This window comes from Macaca fascicularis, chromosome 13 (assembly GCF_037993035.2).
Source record: "Macaca fascicularis isolate 582-1 chromosome 13, T2T-MFA8v1.1".
In the NCBI taxonomy this organism is placed as follows: Eukaryota; Metazoa; Chordata; class Mammalia; order Primates; family Cercopithecidae; genus Macaca; species Macaca fascicularis.
The window spans coordinates 78698377-78717659 of NC_088387.1; the positions used below are offsets into that span (position 1 = coordinate 78698377).

At 42.9% G+C, this 19283-nt stretch overlaps 1 protein-coding gene across 13 annotated transcripts in view; it reads left to right on the plus strand.

Moving 5' to 3' along the window:
* The window catches only part of THADA (THADA armadillo repeat containing), a 358465-nt gene that overhangs the window by 237106 nt on the left and 102076 nt on the right, over positions 1-19283 (plus strand). For 10 of the 13 annotated variants that reach the window (XM_065527132.2, XM_065527131.1, XM_005576003.4 and 7 more), the window contains one exon: positions 9851-9966. The exons of the other annotated variants lie outside the window; for them this stretch is intronic. In XM_065527132.2, the coding sequence (XP_065383204.1) occupies positions 9851-9966 (116 nt within the window). The remainder of the gene's footprint in view (positions 1-9850; positions 9967-19283) is intronic. 13 annotated transcript variants of the gene reach the window in all.

The window sequence follows — 19283 nt, forward strand, 5'->3', positions numbered from 1 at the left end:
CAAGTGAAATCAAAACCATTATGTGATGCCACCTCACTCCTCTTAGGATAGCTGTTATCAAAAAGCAAGAGATAAGTGTTGGTAAGGGTGTGCAGAAAAGGGAACTGTTGTACCCTGTTGGTGGGCATGCAGATTGATGCCTCCATAATGGAAAACAGTATGAAGATTCCTAAAGAAATTACAAATAGAACTACCATAAGACCCAGCAATCCTTCTTCTGGGTATGTATCCAGAGGAAGTGAAATAACCTGGGTATCCACAAATGGATGAATGAATAAGGAAACTGAGAGAGATAGATTATGTGCAGTGGAATATTATTCAGCCTTTAAAAAGGAGGAGATCTTGCCATTTGCTACACCATGAATGGGCCAGGAAGACACTTTGCTGAGAGAAGCCAGACACAGAAAAGTATTGCATGATCTTAATTATATGTGGAATCTTTAACAAAATAATAAAAGTCAAATATATAGAACTGGAGAATAAACTAATGGTTAGTGGTTACCAGGGTTGGAGTAGGTCAGATGTAGGTCAAAGGATACAAAGTAGCAATTACGTAGGATGAACAAGTTGAAAGATCTAACTACAGTATTAGGACTGTAGTTAATAACACACTCTTGCCCTGGAAGGTGGTGGTAGGGATGCTGGTTACTGTGTGAAATGATGAGTATGCTAATTTGTTTCATTATAGTCAGTCTGTGTCTCTCTCCTTCTCTCTCTCTCTCTCTCTCTCTCTCTCTCTCTCTCTCTCTCTCCCCTCCCTCTGTCTCCCTCCCCCTCCCTCCCTCCCTCTCCCTCCCTTCTCATAACATGTTCTATACCTTAAATATACACAATAAAATTTATTTTAAAAAAGTAACTTTGTCTTGACTGAACAAATTATCTGTATTATTATTTTATTTATTTTTTTTTTTTTGAGACAGTCTTACTCTGTCGCCCAGGTTGGAGTGCAGTGGCGCGATCACTGCTCACCACAACCTCCACCTCCCAGATTCAAGTGATTCTCCTGCCTCAGTCTCCCAAGTAGCTGGGATTAGAGGCACAAGCCACCACGCCTGGCTAATTTTGTATTTTTAGTAGAGATGGGGTTTCGCCATGTTGGCCAGGCTGGTCTCAAACTCCTGACCTCAGGTGATCCGCCTGCCTCGGCCTCCCAAAGTGCTGGGATTACAGGCATGAGCCACTGTGCCATGTATTATTTTTCATTAGTAAGTTTTACAACATTAAGAATTTCTTATTGATCTCGATACTTTCTCAGAAAACTCAGTAGTTGAAGATCCAAATATATAAGCAAGATAAATTATCAAATATAATACAGCTCTTCCTAAAAGGATTTAAACAGATTTATTTTACAAATAATTTTATAGCTAGATTTTCAGAAATGTATCTGTGTTCTAAAATTAGGAACTTTTTAGTTAGAGCAGATACTATGTTAGTGTTTAGTTAATTTTAAATTCTTCATGTGCAGGCCTTCATTTGTATGTTGGGTTAAGGTTGACTATCTGATGTCACTGTCCAAACCTTGCCCTTAACCAACAGCTTGGGGGCCCTTGTTGGGGACCCTTGACGAGTCTCCCCTGTGAAGGAGCTCGTAGTTACTTTGTAGAATTTAGAACAACAGGTGAGAGATGATCCAAGACAAATGTATACTTTCTCTCTTGTCAGTACTATTTCCCCCAACATCTTGGTGTGACCAGAGTTTACAGAGGTGGCTTTTAGCACGCCAGCTGCTGCTGCAAATGCAGCTTCTGTTCTGCCACCCCTAGCAAGACCATGGTAGAATTCCGAATCAATGAATCCTCTGTTTTGAGCCCCTCTGCCTGCCAGATAAAGAGCTCTATACTCTAGAAAAGGGTAGTATAGATTGATAACCATGACGACGGGATTAAACCGTTTTTTAAAATCATCAAATTAAAGGAGATGTTGGGGCACTGAAGAGAAAAACGTGAGTCTTAGGGTGGGAGTGGGGGTAGTTGAGGAAAGCTGTGAAGGGTTTTATGGGGAAGGTGACGTTTAAGCTGGGCATTACTTTATGGATTTTCAGTAGGTGGAGTTGGAGAAGGTGGGGAGACAAATGATGGAACATCCTGGCCAGGAAAGCATTTGTAAGTTGTTAGGAATGGGAAATTGTTCTTTGTGGCCACAGAATAGGTTCATAAAGTGGAAGAAATAGGAATTAAATCTAGAAAGGTAGATTGAGCCTTTAGTGCCCAGCACTTTCTTTAGGAAGCTGAAAGCCATTGACGGATTTTGAACTTGAGAGTGATGTCCTCAGAGCTTGGCTTTAGGAATATTTCTTTGCTGGCCATGTGTAAAATAAGTGCTGGAGGCAGAGACTAGGCAGTTAAGTTGTTTTTATCGTCTAGGTGCAGGGTCTTCTTGCTCCTGAACTAGAATAGTGGGAGTGTTAATAGAAAGGAGGGGATGGATTTGAGGCCCAAAGTGAATTTCCAGTCCCCAACAGGCTTTGTGTTTTTGTACATTGTAGTCCTTAAAGATGTTCACGGCCTGTTTCCTATGATTCTCTTCCCAAACCAGAATCAACTAGGAAGTAATTACACTTTGTAATTAGCATCCTTTTCCTGGCAGCAACATACAACACAGTAAGGTGTCATGTTTTGGGAACTTAGCAAGACCATCCTAAGGATGTGTTCTTACCCAGTAAACAGGTTGAAGTTTAGGCGAGCAACCACATGAAATGCTTCCTGACTGGCCCTCTAGCAGATTGATGGGTTAATGTGGACAGCACGTGCCCACCAAGCCTTTCTTCTGGGGAATGACCAGGTCGAGGAGTTCAGGTATCCCAAGGTTCTGGCTCTAGCCCAGTTGGGCTGTGAATAAAAAACATGTTGAGCTCTGTACAGATGATTAGGTACTTATACCCAATAAACATGGCACCCTGCATTGTGGAAGTCAGAGGCAAGAGGGGTGCTCCTGAGAAGCCTACGGCCTAGTTGGGGTTCCAGTTAATATGCCTGAAATGGAAAACAAATCCTAGGCCACATTGGAATGACTGCAAATGACATACTGTATTGTTAGAGATCTTTCTCTTGCCTTCCCACCCTGTCCTCCACTTAACATACAAACACAATCTGCATTTTGAATAATTTTTGCTGTATATGTTTCCCAGCAATGATGCGATTGGGCTTGTTTCTGTGAATTAGAAAGTTTCGATTCCTCCCTCAGTCATCTCTCTTTTACCCTTTTACCCCCCTTTCAGTCTGACTTACGGCCATAAAATACTTCTGCCTGCCTGCCTGCAGTTCTGTTTGTATGAATTAAGTCGACAGGATAAATATTCACATTCCCAACTACAGGCTGAAACAATGTTTGCCTGTTCTGCCCAGTGAGTCGAGAAAAAAAGGGGGCCTGACATCACCCTATACTGTACATTCCCGGCATAGATCATTTATTTAAGTCCCTGAAAAAATACAGATGTTTTACCAGTCGAAATAAAATCCTGGGTAAACAGTAAGCTTGGAAAAATGTGGCACTGGCTTAGCTTTGGGGGTTGGAGCAATGCAGGGAGAAAACTAGGCAAAACGGCAGATACAGAAATTTTATACTTGGCTGAAGGTGATAGGGTCAAAAATATTCACCTGTAGTCTGCATGCAGCGAGGGAAAAACAATTTGCTTTAAAGAAACCACAGTTGCGCCGGGCGCGGTGGCTCAAGCCTGTAATCCCAGCACTTTGGGAGGCCGAGACGGGCGGATCACGAGGTCAGAAGATCGAGACCATCCTGGTTAACATGGTGAAACCTCGTCTCTACTAAAAAAATACAAAAAACTAGCCGGGCGAGGTGGCGGGCGCCTGTAGTCCCAGCTACTCGGGAGGCTGAGGCAGGAGAATGGCGTAAACCCGGGAGGCGGAGCTTGCAGTGAGCTGAGATCCGGCCACTGCACTCCAGCCTGGGCGACAGAGCGAGACTCCGTCTCAAAAAAAAAAAAAAAAAAAAAAGAAACCACAGTTGCAAAAGTAGACAGGTTTTTTGATCTTCAGAATTTGAGGTTTTTAATGATTATGATATGTTTACCCCATTTATATCTGACCTTTGAAATGAGCATCTCTTTTCTTATTGGAGTTGTCTTTTTTCATAGCCTGTCTAACCTTGTCCTGTTATTGCTGGATTCTGCTGGTTTCTGGAGCTCAGCTGCTGTTGATTTTATAAGGGGGAAAATTGCCTGGAAGCCATGCTTGGTGAAGAGGAAAACCCATCTCAGCGTTGCATTCCCAAACAACCATATATCATCTTGATCTTGTCTAACACAAGTTGCTATTTTAGTCCAGCAGCATAAACTAGACATATTTTACTGGTGCAGTGCAAGTTTTTTCAGGAAACTGCCTCATGACTCTTTTTAGGCCCATGGCATTTATTCAAAGAGCATTTCAAAGCTGCCAAAATGGACCCCATGCTTTGCACAGATGCCTGGGGTTCCCCTGAGTCTCTCTGTGTTTAGAGTGGAGGGGTGGGGGACAGAGGGTAACTGCTTCCAGGTTCTCCAGACTTCTCAGTTCCCCTCAAACTTTCATTAAGGCTTGCATCTCAGGGGCAAGAAATCAGCCTACTCACTGACACCCTCCTGCAATGTGTTCCCTGCTTCTCCCAGCTGCTTCCGTGACCACCCCCTCCTCAGGGCAGGGCTGACAGTCCCATCTCTTGGCAAATCCATGCCTGTGATAGTCATGGGTGATGCTGTTGGCTTTTACTTGTTTGTTTCATAATGTGCTTTCAGTCTTTTTCTGATTGGGTCGTAACTATCTTAAGGCAACAAAGCTTTCTCCCGTTTCTTTTGCTGGTGACCTCTGTGTCCACCTCTAACCCTTCTCCAAGGGACCTATTACAGCTAGGGGGTAAGCATCTGTCCTCTGTTCTTCCCAGTGTGATTATTAATAGAGCTCCCTTTTGTCCCTGAAGAATTCTTTTTTGCGAGATAAATTACCCTAAGTTAAAGCAGTCATCACACGGATATTCCCAACCAAACTCATTAATTCCGCTCCCTCATTCCCAAGTCTGCTGTAGACTCTCTTATGATCTCCATCTTGAAAGATGCCCCTTGTTCACCAGCTGCCCAAGTTAAGAGGCTCTTTCCTGCGGCTTAACTCTATGTCTAAAGCAGTTGCCAAGCCCTGCCTCTGCAGCCCGCAGAAGCTCTCTAAAATGTATCCTTTCCTCTCCTTCCATTGCTGCTGTGGTTTAGATTGGGGTGGGGTGGAGATGTCATAAAATCAGAATCCTACCTGTGCCAGGTGGGTAAGTGAACCAGAGGGGGATGAGTATAAACACAGGGGCTCTCTGCCCATTCTTTCTTTTCAAACTTTTAATAGAGATTTGGGTTCAGTAAGTATCTTATTTTTTCTTGATTCTCCAAAAGTTTAAAACAAAAAAAAAGCCTAAGAGCTTTGATAAATGTCATTGACCCTCCATCTTAGTGACTAGAGTAGCAGGCAGTAGTAATAGTGGTGACAGTAGTAGACTAGAGAGTGCAGGTCTCGTCTCCGAGGCCAGGTCCTACTGCTCAGCTCCAGCCAGGTGACCGTTAGCCCTGCAGGAAAGTGAGCCGCTATAGCCAGATCTGATTTTTCAAAATGGAAATCAGGATGACTTTAATGTGAAATCTCCCAATTCGTAAGGGTTGATTTAAAAGTACTGCGTGGGCTAAACAAAACATCTGCAGCCACTTTTGGCCCACAGGCTATTGGTTTTGAGCTGCTGGTTTCAACCCTCACCTCCTCGTGTCTAGACTACTGCAGTAGTCTTGGGCATTCCACACCTTCTGCTGTGACCTCCACACTGCCCCTGGCTTTCCTCTCCAAATTATAGATCTCATCACCCAAGAGCATTCTTTGAAGAAATCTTTGCCATCCGCAGAATAAAGTACACATTCCTTAATGTTGCCTTAAGGTCTTTCTCTGACCAGACCCGACTCCTTTCTCCAGCTGTGTCTCCCACCACCCTGTGCACACCCTGGCTGTGCTCTGCTCACACAGGACCACTTGCTCTCCCCTGAATAGTACCAATATTTTAAAAAATTAATTGACTATTTTTTAGAACCATTAAATTTACGGAAAAATTGAACTGGTAATACAGAAAGTTTCTCCTCCCTACCTGCTTCCCCCAATTTTCTCCTACTATGAATATCTTGTATTTGTGTGGTACATTTGTTACAATTAATGAAGCAGTATTTACACATTATTATTAACTAAAGTCCATAGTTTAAGGTTCACTCTTTTGTTGGCATTACCAATATTTTAATACCCTTAAAGTGTGTTTTAATTGTTTTCACTGCTTGCATACCCTTCCCTCGATTCTGGCAAGACTGTTTTCAAGGCCACATATGCATATCACTCTTTCTGCAAAGTCTTCTCTGACTGTTTATTTTTGGAATGGGGCTGCAAGGGAGGGAGCAGACAGAACACGGAAAAGAATCAACGTTGTTATCACATCCCTAGTGCATCCTAGTAGTATATATTCTCTTCTAAATCTCTCTACAGTCCTACAAGTTAGATATTATTGTAGGCCATTTACTATGGAGGAACAGAGGTTAAGTTGCCCAAAGCTCCAAAACTGATAATTGGTTTACACCTGTCTCTGCTCGGCTCCAGAATCCGTGCTCTTCGACTTTTCTATGAGGCCAGATTCTTAGCGCTAATCTGGCCTTCTTGCCTCCACTATCAGATGAGGCATCCACTGGGATGAGGAGCACAGCATGATTCAGCTCTCTCTTCCACTCCAGACACAGAAGTCAGCACCTACGATAGCTCACCAGACCCAAGGGAATGTGTCCTAAAGGAGTGAATATAGGAAGAAGCACCAAATACCGACATTGTTTTTATTTGGCAAATGCTTATTGAATTCCTACAGTGCATCCAGACTTATTGGAGGGGGAGGTCAAGCATAAAAAGGAAAGTGATGACGATGCTGCCATGCAGGTTGTAAATCATGACCAGGCAGAGTCAGGAAAGCTAATGATTTTTCATGTCTCCATGACTAGAATGTAAGCTACAGGAAAGCAAGGAACTATCAGGTCTCTGCTGCAGCCCCTAGGACAGTGTCTGGTAATAAGAGTTGTTTAATAAATACTTGTTGACAATGTTTGGATTCAATTGCCAATTTGGGACACCTAAAATGACACTGAACTTCTGAGTTCTCATGTGTGTTCAGTTAATCATCCTCCTTGGATCTGGTAGCTTTGGTTTCTCTGTGCTTGGTTCAGTACAGGCCTGGGCCTGACTACTTTCTTAGCCTCAGAATTCTTAGCCTCCAGAACTTTAGGAAAGTGGGGAAGAAAGAGTTGCCTTGCTCTTGCCATCCTTGAAGAGCTGATGGACAAACTGCCCGTCTTGGGAGCTGCCTGGAGCTCCTGAGTCTGACCTTGATCAAATCCTAGTTTCAGAGGGCCTGGCCTTGTACCTGGACCTCATGCCAAAGGATGGTCTCATTTTTCTTGAACCCAACACACTAACTGTCTTATGAGGGTAGTTGTGTATTCAAATTTTTAAATTAATTTTCATAAAGAAAAATATCTCAAAAACATTAACCTGTTTCATACATTTGCTTATAAAACTTTCTTTCCTTTCTCCTTCCCCTGTCTTCTCTTCTCTGTCTCCTTCCCTGCCCCATTTTTTCCTTGACTGCTCTGACCCTGGCCCTTCCACATGCTTATTTCCACCACGGTTCTTTTCAGCATACCTGTCTTTCCATTTGTCCTGTGTAAATAGATTGCTCTCCATTCCTGGTGAATAACCAGGATCACAATTGTCTGGTTTGTATCCAATGTGACAGAATTGTAGGCTGATTTTCATAAACCAGAGCTACCAAGCGTTTCAAAAACAGTTACTGTTTTTGCCAAGTAAGGTGAGCAAATACAGGACTAAGTTTAAACATCCACCAGGAGTTATTTTTGAAGTGATTGCTTCTAAATGAGAAGCATTTGAAAATCTCACAGGTTTCTTTACAAGTAAATTCCGAAGTCATGTATTTTGCTGGTGTCTGCTGATTAATTGCAATCCTGTGACACCATGAAAAGCCCTGGTGGTTGGTTTTGTGCAGCTGTAGAGAAAAGTAAAGCAAAGCCCAGTGACTTTGCCAGCTCTTTCAGGACAGTGGGGATTCAGGCTGAGGGAGGTATTTTTTCCCTCTGGCAGTCACCACATAAGAACAGAAGCTCCAGCCAGACCCATTGCTCCAGACTCCACGACGGGCGGTTTGGGTCCCTGCGGGGGTGTGGTGAAGGCACGACATATGATCTGTTGCTTCTGAAATAACAGATCCATTATTAGAGAAAGCATTTTCAGTCTCCACATTGGGACTTGTGTTCTCTCTCCTGTACAGTTACTTCTGTTCAGAAGAAATTTATTTTGATTCTCTAAACAGAAGGTACTTGGCATGTATTTGTTGTTGGTGATTGCAGACGTCTGACCCAGTAAAACCTGCCAGCTTACCCATTTAGGGTCTGATGACTCTGGATTGATTTTATCTGGCCTTTTCTGTTTCTCATTACCCCCTTCCATATCTAACTCTCAGTTGTTTCACTATTGTTAGCCCCTTGTTGATAGGAGAGAACGAGAGGAAAACGTTGAATCTGGTTACACAGAAAGAATCATTCACAGCTCTAGAGAAGGATATAATAGGGAAAGAAAACAGATGTTATTAAAGTAGACTTTCAGAGTTCTTAGTGTGTTTATCTGTGCTTACTTTGCTTTACCCACCTCTTCCTCTTGATTTAGATAAGGAGGCTGGAGACTGAAGGATTTCTCTTGACATGCATTTTTCTCCTTGGCACTAGCCAAGGTCAAAAGATCTCATGTATGCCCTTGTCCTTATTCTTTGTCTGCTATAGATTTGGACTCCTCACAGAGGCCTTGCGGATGTCATTGCTGAATCCAGTACATGCATACATGCATACGTGCATACACACGAGTATCCTTGTATAATTGGGGCACGTCTGCATTGCTGCATTCACTCCTGACATCGAAGGGAAGATCTGCTAAAAAAAAAAACAACCTTAATAGTTACAAACATCACTGCCCAGTATTTGCTAAGGCAAGAATTAGTTTGGCCTACTTCTTTAGCCAAGACTGTTCTAATGAACCCAGACATGTAAACCAGTTTAGACTCTCAAACAATTTATCTTTCTTTAAATTTAAGACTTTGACTTTAAAAGGCACATTTTGTTTTCCTGTGAGACAGCTAACATAGAGATGTTTGCATTTCTCTGCTGAAATCAATGTGTAGGTGGTTTGTAACTAATCAGCTCTTGTCGCTGATGATTGTGGGGCCACAGTCACCGGTTTTGGGGATTGTGTGAGAAACCCATAGCACAGGTATGGATTAAGAACTTGGGTTTCTGGCCGGGCGCGGTGGCTCAAGCCTGTAATCCCAGCACTTTGGGAGGCCGAGACGGGCGGATCACGAGGTCAGGAGATCGAGGCCATCCTGGCTAACACGGTGAAACCCCATCTCTACTAAAAATACAAGAAAATTAGCCGGGCGAGGTGGCGGGCGCCTGTAGTCCCAGCTACTCGGGAGGCTGAGGCAGGAGAATGGCGGGAACCCAGGGGGGCGGAGCTTGCAGTGAGCCGAGATCGCGCTACTGCACTCCAGCCTGGGCACAGAGCAAGACTCCGTCTCAAAAAAAAAAAAAAAAAAAAAAAAAAAAAGGACTTGGGTTTCTCACCACTGCTACATCCTCCAAAACCAACATGCTTTTCTGCAAAGAGACCAGAGCTGCATTCTGCAGGTGTCTGTTTTCTTTGAGGGGAATATTTTAAGGAAACTTAAAAGGGAGGAACTGAGCATTTAGGAAAAATATATTTTCATAGCAGGAATTTTTTTTTCTTTTTTGGTTTAGGTTTTTCATTTGTTGCAAGCCTACTCAGACTCCAAACACAGAACGAATTCAGACTTCCAGCACGAGCTGACTGACATCACTGTTTGTACCAAAGCCAAACTCTGGCTGGCCAAGAGGTATGTTAAAATCCCACATGAGCAAGGAGTTATCAGGGGTTAGGAATACATTTGAGAATTGCTGTTTCTAGTTGTGGGGAGTTTTAAAAGTCATTGGCATGAGTTTTCTAAACTTATTGGAGTATTTATCCTTTTAGAACTTCGGGTTGTGGTAAAGAAAGAAAAATATTTTCTTGACAATTTTTCTAAAACTGCTAAGTGACTAAGGGGCATGTAACATGGCTTTTTATCTGCCCACCAATCAGCTTGTTTTTATTGAAACCTGCTATGTGCCCAGTCCTGTGTTAGATATTATAACAATGAAAGGCAGTGATTGACTAAACCATGTGGTACAAACTCTTAGGTGCCATGGCAACTCAGAGATTAGAGATTGCTGTAGACTTGAGCAGGCACTGAGAGACAGATAGGGTGTGAATAGCAAGAGGGGATGGAAGTTGCCATTCTTAGGTGGGAAGTAGGGTAGCTTGAATAAGCAAGGCAAAAAAGAGTAGAAACATATTTTTCATCCTTGCCATTGTTAGTTTATCCTGGAACTTAGAACATTTATTGTGTAAAAGATAAAGGAGTAAAAAGAATTTCTCATTTAATATACAGGGAGTACTCTCTGTAGCGCCGTGTTCAAAATCTGTGTTGCAGGACTCTGGTGGTGACAGGATAGTGTTAGCTGCAAAGGCCCCTGTAGGTCCTCTCTAAGTTCCACCAGAGTAGCTCCAGAAGAGGCGCATGTGTTAGTGTTACCACCTTTCCTGCCATAGTGCACGCATTTGATTAAGAGTCAGTATATTGGCCAGGTGTAGTGGTTCGTGTCTGTAATCCCAGCGCTTTGGGAGGCTGAGGCAGGAGGATTGCTTGAGCCCAGGAATTCAAGAACAGCCTGGATAACATAACAAGACCCCATCTCTACAAAACAACAACAACAAAAATTAGCCAGTTATGGTGGTACATGCCTGTAGTCCCAGCTACTTGGAAGGCTAAGGCAGGAGGATGGTTTGGGCCCAGGAGTTTAAGGCTCTAGTGAGCTATGATTGCACCACTGCACTCGAGCCTGGGTGACAGAGCGAGACCTTGTTTCAAAAATAAATAAATTTCTGATGCTTAGAGTTTGAGAAACAAACAAGTTAAAAATATGTGTGTGTGTGTGTATATGTGTGTGTGTGTGTGTATATATATATATATATGTATAGGCTGTCTAAGGTAGAAGCCTCTCTTTTTTATTTTTCAGAAAGTATGCTTCTGGTCACTTTTGTTGGGCTCTCTACCTTCTATGGCAAGTCAAGTAATTGGCTGTGTGAGGCTCTCAAATCAGTTTAATTCGACAAAGCATTGTTGAGCACAGGCTACCTGCCAGCCTTTGTGTTAGGAGATGTAGGGATACAAAAATATAAAAGAACTATTCCTGGCTTCAGGGACTTCCAGGAAGTGGGAAAGATGTGTAAATACATAATTTTCCTCTGGTATATTAAGTGTTATAACAAATGTCTGTAATAGGTACAGCAGTACCCCAGAAGAGGGGTGAGGGAGGGCTGACATCAAACTGGCCATCAAGAGTGAGCCAGAATTTTGCCAACTGATCCACACAGGTAGGGGAATTCCAGGCTTAGGTAATAGCATAGGCAGAGACACAGCAATATGAAATGGCACTGTAGGCTTGCAGAACCATAAGGAAGTTCGCCCTCTGGAACCTAAAGTGTAAGGCACAAGTGACAGAGAATGGGGCTGAGGAAATATGCCCAGGCCACACAGTGAAAGCTTCTGAAAGAAACCTTTTGGTGAAGGAGCCAGTGGTGGATTTCCCCATGTGTGGATGTGTGTGTCTCAATTATTGTCTCAACATTAATAGCTTTGGACAGGGATATTGATGGAGAAATTATCTCGTGTCTGAAATGCCAGTAAAGTTATTGGGAGCCTCTCATTTGTAGTCTATTAGTCTGTTTTTTCTCCCTTTTTTTAGACAGGGTCATGCTCTGTCACCCAGGTTGGAGTGTAATGGCGCTACCACGGCTCACTGTGGCCTTGACCTCCTGGGGGCTCAGGTGATCCTTCCGCCTCAGTCCCCTGAGCAGCTGGGACTACAGGCACATGCCACTATGCCCAGCTAATTTTTGTGGGGTTTTTTCGTGGAGAAGGAGTTTCAACAGGTTACCCAGGCTGGTCTCGAACTCCTGGGCTCAGGTGATCCACCTGCCTCGCCCTCCCAAAGTGTTGGGATTACAGGCATGTGAGCCACTGCACCCAACCTGTTTTCTCCATTTTATTTAAAGAGTAGGAGTCGCTTACCCATAAAGTGTTTACCCAAGCCTAGTACCATTTGCCTTCTGTGTGGCTCTTAGCATCCCGAAGATACATATCACATCAGTACTCTTCAGCTGTTTGCCAGATAATAGGCCACTTCTTCCTACCTGTTATTTCTGGAGATCAAGAAGTCAGGGCTGTCCAGAAATTATCCTCTGAAACCCTGCTTCTAGCCAGGACTGTCCCAAGTATCCTAACACTCCAGTTCTTAAAGTGCTTTGAGGAAGAAATTTCTGCCCCCTTATCTTGCTACTCCTTCATGCATCTCATAGAAAGTCATTATCCACTGGCTTCCTGAGTCCATTACCTCTTGTTGAATGGGATAGAGGAGATGGAGCGGCAAGCCAGCCATTGAGTGGACCTTCATGTTGTGCGGTGCCTGAAGATGGCTGACAAGCCATCAGCTTCCTCTGCAGCTAAGAGAAAGAGAAGTCCTCCAGGCCTTTTTAAACCTGTCCTATGGTCCCTATTGCTATTTTCTAATTGGGCTTTCCATTCTCCTTCCCTCCACTCCCCACCCTACTTCTGATTTTTCTCCATGACTTTCCAGCTCTAGAAGACAAAGGCATGAATCACTGCAATTTACTGGGTTTCCACCTTCCTTGCCCAGAATCTAGGAAAGCCACTTTTCTGTTTCCAGTACAGTCAACTCTCTATTATCCAAGTGTGAACTTTCCGCTTTGTGGGTGGTCTGTAAATGGTTCCTAACACCAGGCTTCCTTTTGCTCCCCAGCACACTTTTACAAGTGTTAATCAGGATGTGTTCAGAGCCCGGAATAGAGTTTGGAAGGAAAACATACTGCCAGACAGCACAATGCATTCCAAAGCAATGTATCAGTTTTTCTATATTATCCACGTCATTGACAGGATAACTCTGAGGTTCCTAAATAGCAAATTATAGAACTGGGTATAAGTGATGAAGCCTCATTTTGTCCCTGAGGTCCTCTTGTTCCGAGAGTTGTCTGTCTATACTAGTTAACTCCATGCTCAGAAGAACCCCCTCTGGTCCTAGCGATCCCTTCTCAGAACAGACTCCTGTCTTTACTTTCTCACCTGCCTTTTACATGAAGATATTACAGTGCAGAGTAGTCCAAATTCAGCTACTGAAGAGGCTTTTTTATGTCCCTGGTAATTTACACATGAAAGAAGAATAAATGTTCCTTTGAGCCTACTAAGGATTTTCTGTATCTTTTGAATGTAAGCTATGAAAAATTAATGTTTTTGCAAAGAAAAAAATGTTGGCTGAAATTTTAACACTGACACCCTTTTCCTTCCATAATTTATTTGATCATTAGTCTGAGTTTGTTCAGTCCCATAAGTACAAAAATGCTAGTGGATATGTATTTGTCCTTTTGTTCTCAAAGAAGGTTTTTAAAAAATTCATTGGTGCTATTGGATAACCAATTCAGTTTTTAAATTTTGACTCTGAAATTGAGGGACATAAAATGAAGACTTTTGTCATATATTTGTGTTTTGACTTTGCAAGATTAATGGGGATTTATATGAGGTGATTAAGCAATAGCCATGGAGTTGTTGGGGAATTTTTGGTGATGAATGGTCAGCTGGCAACATGGCTTCAGGAAAGGACTGGGCTTCTGCTCTTACAGGCTGCTTTTCATTCCAAGATGTCAAAGCCTTAATGAAAATCAGCTCATTAATCCTTCAAGTCCTTTCCTTCCCCTTTTCCTCCACCCCTCCCTTCTTGATCCAGTTTACTGTCTCTCTCATGGGTCTAAGGCAGTTTCCTAACTACTGAAAGAAAAGTAAACTGACCTAGACCAGAAACGAAATGAGAATAGCCATCTAGTAGGGGTCTGCTGCTGGCCTGGAAAGGATGGCAGTGGGCATCATGAGAGAGGAATCACCCAGTCTGACACTCATGCTAATTATAAAAGCTTTTTTTTTTTTTTAGTTTTTTTTTTCTTTATTTCTTTTTTTCTAGTGATGAGGTCTCGCTGTGTTGCCTGTGCTGGACTTGAACTCCTGGGCTCAAGCAGTCCTCCCACCAGAGTCTTACAAGTAAGCTGGGATTATAGACATGAGCCCCATGCCCTGCCACCCTTGCTATTTGCAGATTCCAGCTCAGCTGTCCCAGCTAGATCACTTATTTACTTTGGCTGAGAGTTGTAATTAGTATTATATTAGGCTTAAATTTTTCAGAAGTGAATTTGGTTATCTAGTTTCTCCTTCTTTGGTTATAAAAGGAAAAAAAAAAATAAGTGTATATGTGTATGTTTGTATATTGTATGAGTGTTTCTTTTAGTAAACTTAGTGAACTAAATGGACTAGTCAGGGCTGGGTGCGGTGGCTCATGCCTGTAATGCCAGCACTTTGGGAGGCCAAGGTGGGTGGATCACATGAGGCCAGAAGTTTGAGACCAGCCTGGCCCAACATGGTGAAACCCAGTCTCTACTAAAAATACAAAAAATTAGCTGAGTGGTGGCACATGCCTGTAGTCCCAACTACTCGGGAGGCTGAGGCATGAGAATTGCTTGAACCTGGGAGGCGGAGGTTTCAGTGAACTGAGATCACACCACTGCATTCCAGCCTGCACGACAGAAAAAGACTCTGTCTCAAGAAAATGAATGAATGAATGCATGCATGTAGTGGATGTGATAACCAGAAATAAATATGTGCCCTACTAAAATTTTTTCACTGTTTTTCTCTTCATTGTTGTGTGCTATATGCTTATCATAGAAAATTAGTCAAGTACAAAATTTGGAAGAGAGTAAAAGTCTATTCTTACCACAATCCATAAATCACTATTATTGGTTAAGAGTTGTATGTAACCGGCCGGGCGCGGTGGCTCAAGCCTGTAATCCCAGCACTTTGGGAGGCCGAGACGGGTGGATCACGAGGTCAGGAGATCGAGACCATCCTGGTGAACACAGTGAAACCCCGTCTCTACTAAAACTACAAAAAACTAGCCGGGCGAGGTGGCGGGCGCCTGTAGTCCCAGCTACTCGGGAGGCTGAGGCAGGAGAATGGCGTGAACCCGGGAGGCGGAGCTTGCAGTGAGCTGAGATCAGGCCACTGCACTCCAGCCTGGGCGACAGAGCGAGACTCCGTCTCAAAAAAAAAAAAAAAAAAAAAGAGTTGTATGTAATTCCTTCGTCTTTTTTCCTATGCTTTTTTAAACCTTGTCAAGGTTATACTGTACATGTAATTACGTTATAGCTTCCTTTTTTCAGTCGACAGTATCATGAGAGCATTTGTTATTATTTCAAACTCTTTATGACACAGCTGCTGTGGAAAACACTATGATATTTCCTCAAAAAATTGAAAATAGAATTACTGTGTAATCCAACAATACTCAAGTCTGAGTATATACCCAACAGACTTGAGAGCGGAGTCTCAAAGAGGTATCCATAGCAGCATTATGCACAATAGCTAAAACATGGAAACAGCTCAGGTGTCCATTGATGAATGATGAATGGATGAACAAAATGCGGTGTGTACGTACACCAGAATATTACCTAGCCTGAAAAAGGAAGGAAATTCCAACATATGCCACAACATAGATGAACCTTGGAGAAATTATGCCAAGCGAAATAAGCCAATAGCAAAAAGATAAATATTATATGATTCTGCTAATACAGAGTACATAGAGTAGTCAAGACCTAGAGATAAAAAGTAGAATAGTGGTTGTCAGGGGCTACGGAGAGGAGGGAATGGGGCATTGTTTAATGGGTAAAGTGTTTTAATTTTACAGGATGAAAAGGGTTCTGGAGGCTGGGTACAGTAGCTTAGAGCTGTAATCGCAGCACTTTGGAAGGCCGAGGTGGGCAGATCACTTGAGGCCAGGAGTTCAAGACCAGACTGGCCAACATGGTGAAACCCGTCTCTACTAAAAATACAAAAAATTAGCCAGGTGTGGTTGCGCACACCTGTAGTCCCAGCTACTTGGGAGGCTGAAGCAGGAGAATCGCTTGAACCCGTGAGACGGAAATTGCAGTGAGCCTAGATCATGCCACTGCACTCCAGCCTGGGCAACAGAAGGAGACTCTGTGTCAAAAAAAAAAAAAAAAAGAAAAGTTCTGGTGATTGGTTATGCAACAGTATGGATGTGCTTAACACTACTGAACTGTACACTCAAAAATGTTAAGATGGTAAAGGGCTTACATTATGTATATTTCACCACAGTTTAAAACATTGTAATGGAAAATATTTAAAAGAAAATATATACCCCATCACTCATCTGAGGTTATCATTGTCTTGACTTTTTATGATAATTATTTCTTTGCTTTTCTTCCTAGTATTACCACCTGTGCATCTCTAAAAATAAAATATTTTTGCCTCTTTTTGAATTAAGAAAAAAAAAAAACTTTGAAAACATCATTTTTGAAGGTAGCATATTTTTGTCATCTGAATAATTAGTCATTAAGTTTATCTAACCATTGCTGGCATTCAGTTTGTTTCCCATTTTTTTAGTGTCATAGATGTTGTTTCAGAAAAATCTTTGTGCATGAGTGTGTGTGTTTGTGTGTGTGTGTGTGTTTGTGTGTGTGTGTATGAGTGTATGTGATTGTGGGTTATTGCCTTAGGTTTGATTTCCAGAAGTGGAATAAACTGGTCGAGGAGAAATGGAAAAAGTCTTGGTATACACTGCCAGATTGTTTTCTACAAAAGTCCATCTGCCTACCAGCAGTGCGTGAGAGACCTCCACCAAAATTTTAACTAAGATATAAAAAATCCATTTGAGGAAACTTTTACATTTTGAATGCTTACTGTCTGTGCCAAGCTTTGTATGAGGAGATTTGTAAATATTATTTCATTAACTCTTCTCAAAACTGCCTTAATATTAAAAAAATCTTTTCTACAGTGAAAACAACTGGGGAGACACACCACATGTCTGACAGCCATTTTAGTTAATATTTCAGCTTGGCATGATGAGTTAACAGATAAGTCAAACAGGTATAGGTCATTCTTCGGTTTTTACTTTCTATATTACCACACAGAAATGGCCCTGCTTTAGCATTTTGTTTTATCTTCTTTAGAAGGAGTCTTCCCCTGGGCCCTCCCTGGGGTGCTGCTTAGGCCCAGGCCTGCTGTGCACTCTCAGCTAGAGGGCTCAAACTGACAGTGCATTCAGGTCGGATTGGCCATAGTTGTGTTTTGTTTGACTTGTGCAGGATTTACATTTCTTTTTTAAAATAATTTGCTGGCATTTTAAACTGAGGAAATTTCATAGTAAATCAAGATCTACAGCTTCTTTTGAAAAACTGGAAGATCTGGCACCACCAGGCTCAAATTCCCATGTGGCCACAATGGGCCAGAGCTAAGTCCCAGCCATCTTCCCTTGATGGGTATACTCTGTGCTTCTCCACGGCCCACGCCTGGCCGCGTCTCTCATAGGTTACCTGCACTCCCATGGAAACAGGAGTTTGTGTCCCTTGCTATTGGCATTTATTAAGTAGCAGATTGGCTGATGCTAGTTCTTAATGTTCGTGGCTGCGTTTTTAGAATCATCTGGAGAGATTTTTTGAGTTATCTCACTGGCCCTCTGAAGTACCATTTAAACCTGATACTGTGATGTGGTTAATGGTTGATTGCTGTGGAGGCTTATGACCTCCATAAAAAAATAAAATTGGAGGCCGGGCGCGGTGGCTCACGCTTGTTACCCCAGCACTTGGGAGGCTGAGGCGGGTGGATCACCTGAGGTCAGGAGTTCGAGACCAGCCTGGCCAACATGGTGAAACCCCATCTCTACTAAAAACACAAAAATTAGCTAGGCATGGTGGCATGCACCTGTAGTCCCAGCTACTCGGGAGGCTGAGGCAGGAGAATCGCTTGAACCCGGGAAGCAGAGGTTGCAGTGAGCCAAGATCACACCACTGTGCTCCAGCCTGAACAGCAGAGTGAGACTCTGTCTCAAAAAAAAAAAAAAACTGTTTTTTTGAGAGACAGGGTTTCATTCTATCACCCAGCCTGGAATGCAGTGGCATGGTCATGGCTCACTGCAGCCTTGACCTCCTGGGCTCAAGTGATCCTCTCACCTCAGCTCCCAAGTAGCTGAGACTATAGGCATGTGCCACTGCACCTGGCTAACTTTTTTTTTTTCCTTTTTTTTTTGAGATGGAGTCTCACTCTGTCGCCCAGGCTGGAGTACAGTGATGCGATCTCGGCTCACTACAAGCTCTGCCTCCCGTGTTCTTGCCATTCTCCTGCCTCAGCTTCCCAAGTAGCGGAGACTACAGATGCCTGCCACCATGCCCAGCTAATGTTTTGTATTTTTAGTAAGACGGGGTTTCACTGCGTTAGCCAGGATGGTCTCGATCTGACCTCGTGATCCGCCCGCCTCGGCCTCCCAAAGTGCTGGGATGACAGGCATGAGCCACCGCACCTGGCCCTTTTTTAAAAAAAAAGTAGAGACGGGGCTTGCTTTGTTGTCCAGGCTGGTTTAGAACCCCTGGCCTTAAGTGATCCTCCTGCCTTGGCCTCCCAAAGTGCTGGCATTACAGACATGAGCTGCCACACTCAGCCCAGTTTTATTAAGTTGAAGCTTAAATAGAATAACTATCCCTGTATTACTTCATTCAACAAATACCTATTGAGCCCTGCTGTATGCCAGGCCATATCAAATACTACAACTGTATATTAAAACCACTACTTCAGTATAAAGAGAGCAACAGAACAGAGTCTTCTCAAATAGAATCATTGACCTAGAATTTTAGAACTGGAAGGAATCATGAAGTTTATTGTATTAAGAGTCTACTCTCACCCCTGTGCACGTGGAGTACTACAGCCCACAGAGGATTGTAGGAGGTTGGACGATTTATCCGTTTTCTCACAGTTCACCAGAATTAACATCCTACCTGACAACTACTAACATTTGTTGAGGGCTTAGCTCCTGGCACCTTATTGGGCTCTTTGTACTTGACCACACTGCCTCCATCTGTCCAGACAGTGTTTTTATGTGAGGGTTTTGAATGGCAGTAATTTAAGCCTTCTCTAGAACAGTGATTCTCAGAAAGAAAATGTGTACGTGAATCACCTGGGAATCTTATTAAAATGAAAACTCTCAT